Source organism: Pristiophorus japonicus, chromosome 11, assembly GCF_044704955.1.
Source record: "Pristiophorus japonicus isolate sPriJap1 chromosome 11, sPriJap1.hap1, whole genome shotgun sequence".
Taxonomy (NCBI): Eukaryota; Metazoa; Chordata; class Chondrichthyes; family Pristiophoridae; genus Pristiophorus; species Pristiophorus japonicus.
The window spans coordinates 58,674,402-58,688,721 of NC_091987.1; the positions used below are offsets into that span (position 1 = coordinate 58,674,402).

At 43.3% G+C, this 14,320-nt stretch overlaps 1 protein-coding gene across 2 annotated transcripts in view; it reads left to right on the forward strand.

Annotated features, from left to right (window-relative positions):
- The window catches only part of tspan7 (tetraspanin 7), a 125,851-nt gene that overhangs the window by 77,894 nt on the left and 33,637 nt on the right, over nt 1–14,320 (forward strand). For both annotated transcript variants that reach the window (XM_070892924.1, XM_070892923.1), the window contains exons 2-3: nt 10,947–11,135; nt 14,119–14,193. In XM_070892924.1, coding sequence (XP_070749025.1) covers nt 10,947–11,135; nt 14,119–14,193 — 264 coding nt within the window. The remainder of the gene's footprint in view (nt 1–10,946; nt 11,136–14,118; nt 14,194–14,320) is intronic.

Sequence of the window (14,320 nt, forward strand, 5' to 3'; positions counted from 1 at the left end):
CCCGCCTCGCAAAGCTGTCAGTGGCTCCAACCGGCAATTTTCCCCGCGGGGCAGAAAAGGGGTTCGCCGCCGGGCAGTAAGGGATCGGCACATGGCCGACAAGGTGTCAGAGCACTGTACGGGGTGGAAAGTTGTGGCGTGCTGGAAACCCATTTCTGCCACCCACAGCCTGGAGGCAATTCCGAAAGGGTTGCACCCTCTGCCTGCCCCCGGTCGGTAAGGCCTTACCGCCCCATTACCACCTCTTCGATGCGGTAACGCCCCCTTAAAAAAAAAAGGGGGGGCATTTTCAACCCCAGAGTGTCTTATAGGGCCTATCTGTTTAAACTATCCTTTCTGTACATCTGGGAATAAATTTTCCCAAACATTCAAAACTGCAGATCTTTACAGACCAACTTCTAACTTAGATCTGATTTATCTCTAGTTCTGGGATAAAACAAATGAACTAGAACAATCAATTATTAATATCCAAACTGCTAAATTCTTATATAGACGCATTGGGGCCAAAATTCAGCCTCCCAAAAAGGCCACTTATCGCCAGAAAGCGGCGGTCAGGTGGTGGAGTTGAGCGGCTGCCTACTTCCAGTCCAATGGCCGCCGCAATCGAAATTTAGCTCGGGGATTTTTCTGCCGGTCACCACTTCCACCCCACTGCTGCCAACCGTCCTAAGTGCGTCATCAAAAGGTGCACCGCCGATCTCCCACACCTCCATGCTAAATTTAACTGGAAAAATCATATCACCCACACGGTGCCCTCGACAGTTTTTTCTGTCGGTGCACCTTCCTTTCACTGTGTGAGCCATGACAGTTTGGCGGCACTTCAAGGGGAGGGTGCAGCATGTTTTTTTTTGCCGGCCAACTTTCTGATCGGCCGGACAATTATGGCCCCGGGTTGCTGGAAGTGTGTATTGAGTTGGCCCATCATATTTGATCCCTTCAGTCTCTTGGGTTAGGAAGGCAAAAAAATCAGTCAGGGTCCCAGTTCTTGATCAATGGCTTCTAGATGGAAAACATACATGTGTGGACATTGGGGAGGACAAATCCGGATTTAGTCACCAATGGTCAAACAATCTGTCACGCTTACTGGCTAGGCTTGCACATGAAAAGTGGCCTCTTGACTGAGGTGATTTGTTGGCACCTATGGAACTGTGTCCTAGCATAATAAAAGAAGTAGGCCATTCAGACCCTCGAGTCTATTCCGCCATTCAATGAAATTATGGCTGATCTGCGACCTAACTCCATATACCTGCCTTTGACCTATATCCCTTGTTTCCCACATTACAACAGTGACTACACTCCAAAAGTACTTAATTGGCTGTAAAGCGCTTTGAGACATCCGGTGGTCGTGAAAGGTACTATATAAATACAAGTCTTATTTTGGTTAACAAAAAGCTATCAATCTCGGATTTAAAATTAATAATTCATCTAGTATCAATTGCCATTTGCGGAAGAGAGTTCCAAACTTCTACCACCCTTTGGCTGGAATCTTCCCAGCCCTGTGGGTTTGGAGGCGGGCCGGCTGTCAAAATGGCCCTGATTGACAGCGGATGGAAGTCCCCCCCGCCCCCCCCCCCCCCGTCGCCGAACCTGCCTCCTTGTCAGTTTTTCAACTGTCGGGTCTCCGTGCGGATCGCAGACCCGACACCAAGTTGTGGGCCAGTCAACTAAGATGCTGAAGAGGTCATTTAAAGGTGTTTAAAAGGAATTTACCCAGGCACTTACCATATTACTAACTTTTCAACAAGTTTGGCATCCCTTGGGTTTCACGCCAGGTAAGTGGAGACGGGTTCTCAGTGACTCTCCATTGCTTTGGCTAGTTGATAGCTGCAGAAGTGGTATAAAAAGCTACCATTTCATAGCTGTTCACTTTCCAGTGTCAGAAGCTGAAGCCTTGGAAGAAGCTTTTGAGCTGTATGCAGTTTGGAAATGCTTGCCGTGAACTCTCTATTCACTGTCACCTCCTTGGGGCAACCTCTCTCACCATTGACAGAATGATTGTGTCATCTTAACCTCACCTGCCATCTATTGCAGCAGTATCGGTGCTCTTGAGAACATCTCACCTTAGTCCTCAGAATCCCACCATGATAAACCCCATCACCAACATCACAACACACCAGCATCACCAAAATAACACCAACCTTCTCCGCAATCACCTGATGCTGCACAGGGCACAGGGCATCAGCACCTGACCACATTGCTGACCGGGAGGCCAGGGATGGCCTCACCATGGCCACATTTACTTCACTTGACACTGCACTCTGGCTGACACATGATGCACCAGGTCGGCACCACCCCACACCAACACCATAAAGCATCCTTGCAATACCAAGCCAGTCCTTTCACACTCATCACAATTGTGGGGGGTACCAATATGTCTCACCATTCACTACAACTCACTAAGTCACTTCCAAAGGTGCACACACATCTGTCCAAGAACACAAAGTGTTCAAAATAAAGATTTTAATGTTTAACAACACATTAGCAGAAACTCTACATGAACATTGGCTAAAACACCCAAGTGCCTACCCAATAATAAAAACAGAAAATGCCGGAAATCTCAGCGGGTCAGGCAGCATCTGTGGAGAGAAACCGAGTTAACATTTCATGTCGATGACCCTTCATCAGAACTCCTCGTGTGTTAGTTGGTATGATTGGGCAAGGTTGAGGTGAGTGTGAGGGGTGGCTAGTGAGATGGGAAAGTGATAATGCAGGTAGAGAGAGGGATGGGTGGAGGTGCAAGGTCAGTTGGTGTGAGTAAGGATGTGCAGGAGTAGAGTAGGGAATGCAGAGTGATGGGGATGTGATGAGTGGCACAGCAGGATGAAGTTGAGTGTGGCTTTGCAGTAACATTTTGTGATCTTCTGAGATCATTGAAAGGTTTGTGCCACTGCAGCCAGGTCCTTCTGACAACATCCCTGCTTGTGTCCTCCTGCGCAATGTGCAACCAGGCGGCGATGATGTCCTGGGGAGGTCTCTTCTGTCCATTGGAAGGGAAACATAGAAACATAGAAAATAGGTGCAGGAGTAGGCCATGCGGCCCTTCGAGCCTGCACCGCCATTCAATGAGTTCATGGCTGAACATGCAACTTCAGTACCCCATTCCTGCTTTCTCGCCATACCCCTTGATCTCCCTAGTAGTAAGGACTACATCTAACTCCTTTTTGAATATATTTAGTGAATTGGCCTCAACAACTTTCTGTGGTAGAGAATTCCACAGGTTCACCACTCACTGGGTGAAGAAGTTTCTCCTCATCTCGGTCCTAAATGGCTTACCCCTTATCCTAAGACTGTGACCCCTGGTTCTGGAATTCCCCAACATTGGGAACATTCTTCCTGCATCTAACCTGTCTAAACCCATCAGAATTTAAAGTTTCTATGAGATCCCCTCTCATTCTTCTGAACTCCAGTGAATACAAGCCCAGTTGATCCAGTCTTTCTTGATATGTCAGTCCCGCCATCCCGGGAATCAGTCTGGTGAACCTTCACTGCACTCCCTCAATAGCAAGAATGTTCTTCCTCAAGTTAGGAGACCAAAACTGTACACAATACTCCAGGTGTGGCCTCACCAAGGCCCTGTACAACTGTATTAACACCTCCCTGCCCCTGTACTCAAATCCCCTTGCTATGAAGGCCAACATTCCATTTGCTTTCTTAACCGCCTGCTGTACCTGCATGCCAACCTTCAATGACTGATGTACCATGACACCCAGGTCTCGTTGCACCTCCCCTTTTCGTAATCTGTCACCATTCAGATAATAGTCTGCCTCTCTGTTTTTACCACCAAAGTAGATAACCTCACATTTATCCACATTATACTTCATCTGCCATGCATTTGCCCACTCACCTAACCTATCCAAGTCACACTGCAGCCTCATAGCATCCTCCTCGCAACTCACACTGCCACCCAACTTAGTGTCATCCGCAAATTTGGAGATACTACATTTAATCCCCTCATCTAAATCATTAATGTACAATGTAAACAGCTGGGGCACCAGCACAGAACCTTGTGGTACCCCACTAGTCACTGCCTGCCATTCTGAAAAGTACCCATTTACTCCTACTCTTTGCTTCCTGTCTGCCAACCAGTTCCCAATGCACGTCAGCACACTACCCCCAATCCCATGTGCTTTAACTTTGCACATTAATATCTTGTGTGGGACCTTGTCGATAGCCTTCTGAAAGTCCAAATACACCACATCAACTGGTTCTCCCTTGTCCACTCTACTGGAAACATCCTCAAAAAATTCCAGAAGATTTGTCAAGCATGATTTTCCTTTCACAAATCCATGCTGACTTGGACCTATCATGTCACCTCTTTGCAAATGCACTTCTATGACATCCTTAATAAATTGATTCCATTATTTTACCCACTACCGATGTCAGGCTGACCGGCCTATAATTCCCTGTTTTCTCTCTCTCTCCTTTTTTAAAAAGTGGGGTTACATTGGCTACCCTCCACTCCATAGGAACTGATCCAGAGTCTATGGAATGTTGGAAAATGACTGTCAATGCATCCGCTATTTCCAAGGCCACCTCCTTAAGTACTCTGGGATGCAGTCCATCAGGCCCTGGGGATTTATCGGTCTTCAATCCCATCAATTTCCCCAACACAATTTCCTGACTAATAAGGATTTCCCTCAGTTCCTCCTTCTTACTAGACCCCCCGACCCCTTTTATATCCGGAAGGTTGTTTGTGTCCTCCTTAGTGAATACCGAACCAAAGTACTTGTTCAATTGGTCTGCCATTTCTTTGTTCCCCGTTATGACTTCCCCTGATTCTGACTGCAGAGGATCTACGTTTGTCTTTACTAATCTTTTTCTCTTTACATATCTATAGAAGCTTTTGCAATCCGTCTTAATGTTCCCTGCAAGCTTCCTCTCGTACTCTATTTTCCCTGCATGATGACTCCCCCCATAAGCATCTGCAGGGAGTCATAGGAGAGCCTGGGTGCACCTTTGTGCCGTGTTTGTCAGTGTTTGCAGCATCTCAATGTTGTAGAACGCTGACAGAACAGCTGTCATTAAAAGGTTGGCCATGGTCTCTTTAAGGAAACCAGCTGATAACACGTCATCAGATGACGTCATCAGACCCGCTTCCTGTCAATTGGGCTTGTTAAGCCTGTCCTGCGAGGTGCCCAATCAAGGGAAAATTGTGTTGAGAGGGCGGGATGGAGCCGAGTGTGTTCCCCACACGCCACCAATGTCGGCTGCACCAATTTCGCCACTGTTGGCAAAATTGTGGCCCTTGTGTGTAGAAGTGTTTCCTAATTTCACTCCTGAAAGGTCTGTCTCTAATTTTTAGACTATGTGCCCTAGTCCTAGAATCCCCAACCAGCGGAAATAGTTTCTCTCTACCTACCTACCCTATCTGTTCCTCTTAATATCTTGAAAACTTCAATTAGATCACCCCTTAGTCTTCTATGTTTTAAGGAATACAACCCAATTTGTGTAATCTCTCCTCATTATGTAACTTTTGAAGTCTGGGTATCATTCTGGTAAACCTACGCTGCACTCCCTCCAAGGCCAATATATCGTTCCTTAGGTGTGGTGCCCAGAACTGCTCACAGTACTCCAGGTGTGGTCTAACCAGAGTTTTGTATAGCTGCAGCATAACTTCTATGAGCCAGTGGCTTCGGGAAATGGGAGAAAATTGGGTGTTGCCATTTCAGGTGTTTTAGAATGGCTTTCTCTATGGTCTTACAGTGGTCTCATAAACAAACCTTCTCTCCTACAGTCCCGAAGGTGAAGCCTTCCTAGACTCTGTCCTCACAAAGATGCATAACCAAGGAGGTAACAATTAACCCACTTGCAGTAATCTTACGAATTTAACATAATCTCATGCTATGTTACCAAACTCTGTTCAAGATGGCAAAAATTACCACATTCATTTGACCAAATCAACTAATAGCTGTATTTACGTTAAATAGAATCATAAGAACATAAGAAATAGGAACAGGAGTACGCCGTATGGCCCCTCGAGCCTGCTCCGCCATTCAATAAGATCATGGCTGATCTGATCATGGACTCAGCTCCACTTCCCCGCCCGCTCCCCATAACCCCTTATCCCCTTATCGTTTAAGAAACTGTCTATTTCTGTCATTCCATTTGTCATTCTGTCCTTCCATTTCTAATAACTATTCTACCTGGGGAGTCTGCTGTGATTCCCAAGTTTCCAGTTCCCCTCCATCTCAGCACTTACTACAAGGTATTTGTACACTATCTTGTCCATTCCCACAGATTCCACTTTTGAATCCATTTCCCATGCAGGGCTATCTGCTCAAAACATACAGAACAGTCCAGACACTGATTAGCTATTTCAAAATGTTGTGGCTTAAGATTATACTGTTATGTTTCTCAGGTAAAATATAACAATTCCCACAACCACAATCCGCTTATTGTTCTCATAAGTCAACCCCTTCATCCCCAGAATCAACCTTGTTCTCGAAAAAACAAAGCATAGTATACTAAACCAGCAGAATCCATCACAACAGGATCTCTACTGCTGCTCTCATTAACCCTTTCCATTCTGGTTTATTACAGTCACCCAAAGATATTGTCCAACATTTCAAAAGTCCATTGTAGTTTTCTAAATTTTCTCTGTTTGTATGTGTGGCCCATAGGTTATTCCTTCTCCTCAGTACAAGAAAACAGTTAAAGTCTGAATACTTGTACAGTATCAAATGTTAGTTATAATTCTGAAGTTATCTCAAATTTCAGATCTGTTTTATTGTAAGAGCTGGGAAAACACATCACTTTAAAATTGTTTTCAGGCGAAGAATACCATACTTTAGTGGGGTGTAAAGTAATTACAAACAGGCTCCATTAGATGGTGCCAAAGCATAAAAGATACACCAAGTTATCTGATGGATCGTTCTAAATCTGTATTAATATTCACAATAATATTGTCTGAAATAGCAGGGAGATTATGAAAAACCAAAAACAATTGCTTTATTTCCATAATCCGATAAAACATGTGTCCATGTGTTGAGAAATATGCCACTCATTTGTTTGGGATTTTGGACATCTGTGATTGATTGCTGGAATGTTTGGTAGATGTTTAAATGAGAAAGGGACAGTAGGTGGGACAACTTCTTCCTCTGTGGGAGCAGGTGTGAGTAGTTGGGATTATTTCTTGTTCTGTGTGTGGAGCAGGTTCAAATTTTGGGTTTAGAGAATCAAATTATGTTTTGGGAGGGAGGGATGAATTTAGATATAGTTGTAAACACATGGCAATTACCAAATAACAACCCGATCATCGTAAATGATGCACTTCAGTTTTCTTTTTCACAAAATACTTGTGGATGAGGAAAGACAGTCAACCCACCTTAATACCAGAACAACCCGACACTTCCTCCCCTCCCATTGCTGCATCTAACTGTTTCTTAAAAGATTGCAAGGTTTGCACCTCCACTCTACACACCAGTCCATTCCTTTTTGCTGTTCCTATTTCTCTGTTGAATGTGCCCCTATTGAAAATGAGTTCAAATCATGTATTTTGTTACTGACCATAACCTTCTGTTCATGCATTATAATGTCAGAGTTCATAATGTCAATCTCATAAAGAAATTGTATGCTTTCAGTTTTGACCCAACTGAGTTTTTTTTCACCAAAAATATCACGAATGTTTACCCTCTGCACAAGGATTTTCTACCCTTTTAGTTTGCCTATACTTTTTTTCCCAGCAGTTGAGTAACTTTTCTGTATTATGACCTAAAATGTAGGTTACTATGGCCTAAAGCCAGTAACTCATCTTGGGGTATGGGTCCATGAGCAGCAACAGCTCTTTTGTACCTTAGTGACTGTTATTCGTGTGCAAGCTTAAACATTGAGACTGTGACAATCTGTGATCCCGTAACTGTGGCGGAGCAGGAATTCCAGTCCACCACTGGACTGACAGCCTGTCGCTGCCAGAGTATCGGGTCAAGGAATTTAAATAAATCTAGTGGATGCCCATGCCAGCATCCTAGGCACCTTCTAAAGGAAAATGTGGCACCTGAAAGCCGTGTTTAGTGGAAGCCAACAGGACTGGTAAAAAGAATTATTGCCAGTGGAATTAGCTCCCTTGAGCAGAGGGCCAATTTAAATTCTGCAAAGTTCAATCTTCCAGAGTCCCCGTGGGACTCACTTTCACTGCTGCATAATATCTTGCTGGTATCCAGTACGATTGGTGCTCAGGAGGAGGGACCAGTGGAAAATCTGGCAGATAACACCATCCCACCAGCCCCACATCCTTTTAAATTGCCAGCCCTCCAGATGGAATTCAACTTACCTCTGCCCCCATCGGATAACTCTGCATCACCAGGTCAAATGTGAACGTTTCACATGAGACTGAATGACATTCAGGGCTATATTGTGTTCTTTTCTGGCAAGGGTTTTAATACTGGTCTAAATTGAACATTTCAAGGAACAGCTGCTGATTTTATTGTCTATTTTCAATTCAACAGTTACTCTGATTGAAAAGTTGAAAGTGTCTTTTTTTTTGCTGGGCACTGACATTACAACATCATGTTTTCACATGTTCAGCCTTCAGGGATGCTGACAAAAATTATTCACCAGAAATTTGATTTCTCTAAAAACTCAAAAGTAATTGATTTGTTTAAAAACAGGCACCTAGACAAAGAAGAAAATCACCAAGCTATGCCATATAAAGAAAATATTGTCAAATATTGCTTATCAAAAGCACTGCAGTATTTAGTGAAAGTTTTGCATATAATTTATATGGAAAATCTCAACTGCAGCATAAATGGATGTAATCATGTGATTACACTGAAACAATGCAAAGCTTTCATAGAAAAGTTTGATCAAGGCTGCATTGTCAGAGTTTGGGTCGGAAACGCCAGACAGTGGTAATTGCTTTTTCACTTTCTGGTTCACACACAGGGCCACTATCCCTGTGGTACCAGTCAGACGCTTGCATTGGACAATCAAATCATTGAAACAACCAGTGCTTACTAGTCAGTACCATACACCACTGTGGTCTGTTATTGGAAGCATGTAAAATAAGGAATGCAGTTTGGGATTTTTGGGGTTCGACCTTTGGTCATTGCTGAGTTAAGTGCTCCCCATCAGGCTGGTTATGGGGGCACATAAGTTGTCCTGAGCAACCTTAGGCCAGATATGGTAAGAAGTCATCCAGGGTCAATCCTCTTGATTTTATTATCTCTGACACGCATACATATACAAACATTATTTATATTTATATTTACAGCCTTCAGCAAACTTTCTTCTGCAGCAATGTTTAACATGTTACATCATTGTGTGATCATATTAGGGGAACGCAGGGGGGGAAAACAATTCTAAACATTTTCCAGCAAAGACTGTGCCTCTCTCACTTATATCGGAATATTCACTTCCTGTCCTAAGAAACACCATTGTTACCAGCAGTGATGTCGACACCAACGGCACAACCATTTTGTATTCTCTCTGTCTCAAGTTCAGGTTATTTAGTTGCTATTTAAGCTTGAAAGTTCTCACTCATTTGGTGTTTTCGCTATTGGTTTTCTGCTGCTCACTTTCATCCTATACTGAATTGAGATTGTAGATGTGAAACATGGTCAATGTGAAACTGTTAACTTAAGATTTTGATAGCAATGGAAAGCTTATTTTAGAAACTGAAGTAAATGTTAATGTGTTTTTTCACATGTTGATGAAACTGCAACTGATATTTTTCGAATTTTTTTTTAAGTAATGCTCTTTCATTAACTGAAATGGTTAACTTTGAAATCACTCTTTAAACATAGATATTCTTCAAAATTATATCTAAATCATTATTCAAATCTTCCCCAGATTCTTGTAAGAAACATTATGCAGTGTTTAGCCGTTGTCTATTCTTAGCAGAACCAAGCAAAATGGTCCCATCTGAGGAGTGAATCTGACCAGAACAAGATTCCAGTCAACATATATATAAACCTTGAAATTTCTCACTTGACTGTTCCATTCAGTAAGACAACAAAGTAAAACACTGCATGAAATATCAATGTGGCTGGTGCAGAATGCATGCCTCTCAACTTCTGGGCCAACCAATAAAAAAAAATGAGAACGAAATGACCAAAATCAGGTCCGCTTGTTTTTGACTGCATAGATGGTCTTGAGGCTGCCTTCAGTCTGCATTTGCACAACACAGTGTATCATAGCAATCCACCTCTTAAGCCTATAGTTATAATAGGGCATCTGATTCTTGTATTACACCAGGTATGCTTCTTTTATTCTGCAAATTTCGCACCACTGCAATATTTGCTTGGGCGGAATATCAGCAATGCAGTATAAAATAGGCATATATGCAATAGTATGCTGTTAGACAGGCCATTAGTAAGCATAAAAGCAGCCAGTACAAGGTCACACCAAAAATTTAAGTTTTAAAGTTAATAACTAATATTGGTGGCCTACTGTACTGTTATTCACATTCTAATAATTGAAAAGAGCTGACTGTGTCATCAGCTCGCTCCAATCATTAAAAATCACAGTGGTAATCAGAGGCCATTAAGCACCATTTTTGATGGTGTTTTTTTCACTTGTATTATGAATGCTAGGATAACCTTTTTCCAAATGGCATTCCCATACTCTTTCATTAAAGAGGGAGAAGCATCTTATTGAACACCAAATTATCAGTCCTGTTAGTGCAAGAGAGACAAGCTATTTTTTCACTATTTAAATTAGGCTGTGCCAGACAAACCCAAGCCTTTGATAGGTGTGGTTGTATGGGTTGCTCTTCTAAAGCTGGGATTTAATCCTGTATGTTTTATAATCAAAGAGACATATAATTTGGAGCACTGAAGCAGCATCATTGCTTGTCCCTCCCTAAATACTGTCTTATTCTGGGATAATTGGAGCTTCATTTTAATGTACTTTCTGTTCTCTTTCAGGATTTTTCATATCCTTAAAAAGTGGGATAGCAGTTCCCCTTTAAAAGTTCACTGAATGTTGATGGACATTTTCTTCTTTTGCAGATAACAGGCGTTGTCCTATTAGCTGTAGGAGTATGGGGTAAACTCACCTTAGGCACTTATATCGCACTCGTTGCTGAGAATTCCACAAATGCCCCGTACGTACTCATTGGGACTGGCACTACCATTGTCGTTTTTGGCCTCTTTGGTTGCTTTGCAACATGTCGTGGAAGCCCATGGATGCTGAAACTGGTAAGTGGCACATAAATGGTTTTATTGCATTCAACACTGATTTTGTGCATATCTGTAAACACCTTCATTAAGTGGATCTATATGCCTCAACTGATGGTAAAATTAATATTGCAATTCTGTTAAACTGCTCATTTAAGAATGTAATTTGAAAAAATATCATTCAGCAGCTTGGCAAGTCTGACATTCTGGTGAAGGTGATGGGCTGGTGCTATTTAAAATGTGGTGAGGGTATGCAGACTGCAGCTGTGTATATGTTAGATGCTCTCCCAGTTTCTCAGGTAGCACATGGCACAATGGCAGATTGTAGCAGAGCAACTTGCTTAGTGCTGCAGGCAGGCTGGAAGGTGGTGGGATCACTATAGCAGGGAATCAGTTCCTTAGCTTTACTATACACAAAGTATATTCTCAGGAAGGGAATGGAAGGGAAAAACCTACATAAATCCCAAACTGTGCTTTTATATAAAAAAAACTGCAAATGCATTGTAATAAAAACAGCAAATGGTAGAAAGACCCATGTTTTGGATCGATAATAATAGACCCAGGTTCGGGATCTGGATGAATGTTAAATAAGAGACAAGACAAATGAAGTAAAGAATAAAACACCGTTTACTGAGAGAAAAGAAACATAATAATACAGTTTACGAAGAAAAGAGAAGTATGATAAGATGCAACAAAGCTCACGGCCTTCAGCCCGTCGGGAACTCCACAACGACGGCTGGTCTGGAGCCTTGGGGGTCCCGGCACCGCTCGCGGATCACGGTCCAAGGTGAAGTTCGAAGAGCTACGGGACAGTGCCGCTCCTTTTATACTATTAAACAAACATACTATTGAACAAAACATGGGTGCATGTGGCTTATGGCCAACTCCTAATCTGTAAGGCCCCAGCTGCTTGTCCACAAAGCATGAGATCTCGAGGCGCTGACCGTCTCATAACAAGCTGGTGTGCGTCCCAAGGTCGCTTCTCTCTCTCTCTCTCTCTCTCTCTCTCTCTCTCTCTCTAGCAACAACATTCCACGGGGCATGGGACAGAGACACACTGTAAATGACTAAATATCATAATTAACAGTATGTGATTAACCCCATACAATACAACACAGCAAGTGAGTCAGAATCTGTAGGGCTCTGAGGAAGGGTGTTACACATTAATCTGCCTTTTCTCTTTCCAAATGCTGACCGACCTTTTTCCAAAACTATTAAACTAGTGGGCATAAAGGAGGGTGCCTTTCTCCCTGAGTTACAATAATTTAAACTTATTTTAAAAAGTAAGAACAACTTATTTTCTTCTTTTCCCTCCTTGGGTCTGCTTGTGTCATATGGCTAAGATGGTGTGTGAGCAACATGTTCCTTGGCCTGCTTTCACATGAACTACTAGAAGATGTATAAGCTCTCAGTAATATGTGATTTGTTTCTTATAAGCAGCCGACCTTCACTCACTACCTCCCCACAGCAGCACGGCTAAAGCTATGGATGTCAACCCACAAGCATGACCATATGTCCCACTTCTCTATGATGCACTGAATTGATGCTGCAGCACACTCATTTTCAAATGTTTTTTAAAAATTGTGTAATTTACCTACTCCCACTGAGATTGATTAAAAATATTTTCTCTCTTCCCTGTCCACAGTAAAGTATGTATTTTTCTGATCCCTTTTCCTGTCTTCCCACTATTTTATTGTGATATTGTATGTGTGCAGAATGAAAATGCTGCTTTTTGGGTGGTGTGGAATTCCACTGGTACAGTGATCAATGCACTGTTACCTAGCTCAGTTAGTTAAGTCAGTGAGCAGCTGAGCTATACAAACCATGTGATCTACAATCGGTGCTGATTTAGCTGATCTCTGCCAGTGGTGGGGATGCTGCAGTTGGCCTCAGCACCCAGATCACCAGCTGAAGTCAGCTAGGAAAGTAAAAAATCTCGGCGCGTTCTCACTCCTGATAAATTGGAAGTGCACAGGTATGGATGTTGGGTGAGGACAGGATTGGGCTCAGCTTGAGTACTTCCCTGCAGGCGAATATCCTGCTGACACTCATTCGCTAGCTCACATGTGAAGAAGGGCCACATGGATGAGGTATAGAAAGGCATCTATAGATTAGACCTGATCAAGGAGAGGAGAGAAAACTAGCTGCAAAGCAAGGGGAAAGCCACCTGTTCTGTGGAATATCAAAATCTTGGGGGCCGAAATTGGTGAAGGGCAAGGGGTGCCCAAGTGCCGCCCAAAGGACCGGCGATGGCCGCCGAAATACCTGATGGTACTCTGGGCAGGGCTTTTGGCAAAAGGGTCCTTGAAAGGTCGGCCGGCGGCAAAAGAGGGACTTACGCCATCAATCTGGGCGGCAGCGGGCGGTAGCTCTCATTCTCGGCGGCAAAGACACTTGCTGCCCAAGTGCCGCCGAGGATGGAGTCGGGCCCACGGAGGGTCAAAGAGCCTCAAATAAAAAGCATTTTTAAAAAAAAACATCGGAAGACCTTCAGGGGACCCCATCAAGGCAATTCGCTGTAAAGAAAACATTTTAAAATAGTTTACCAACCTTTTTTTTCAGCTCATCATACCTACCGTCGGGGACAGACCAGCCTCCTCGCAACGCTCCACCCCCATTCTGGCGCTGACTCCCACCCACACCAATCTGGCATTTCGGCAGGTGGCAGTCCACTTACGCCACTTGGCCATCGGCTGACGTCGGCGGGTAGTTCCCGGCGGTTCTCCCCTCCCGCCCACTCCAGACCAAATCGAAACTGGCACTGGGCGCAACACGAGGGCGCAATGTCAGCCGGTAAGGCCATCAATTTCGGCCCCCAGCTGCTTATCCTGCTATCAGTTTCACTCTGAAACTGCCCAGAATGTCAGATGCTACAGTGCCATGCATGTTTTTTGAGCTATGTAGTTTAACAGAAGCAGGGATTCCATTCAATATGTTTTTTGGTTTATCTGGTCAATGGCCTTGAATATCACTAACTTTCAGACTATTGCTTCTCTGTTTGCAGTATGCCATGTTCCTCTCCCTGGTATTCTTGGCAGAGCTTGTTGCTGGCATTTCTGGGTTTGTGTTTCGACATGAGGTAAGTATGTTTGTAATTTTATTTGAATTAGGATCACAAGATGATAAATTCTCTGCTTGAGTTCTAACCTGTTCTGCTATTTTCATCTATATTGCAAATATTCCTATAATCTTCATTATATGCTTTA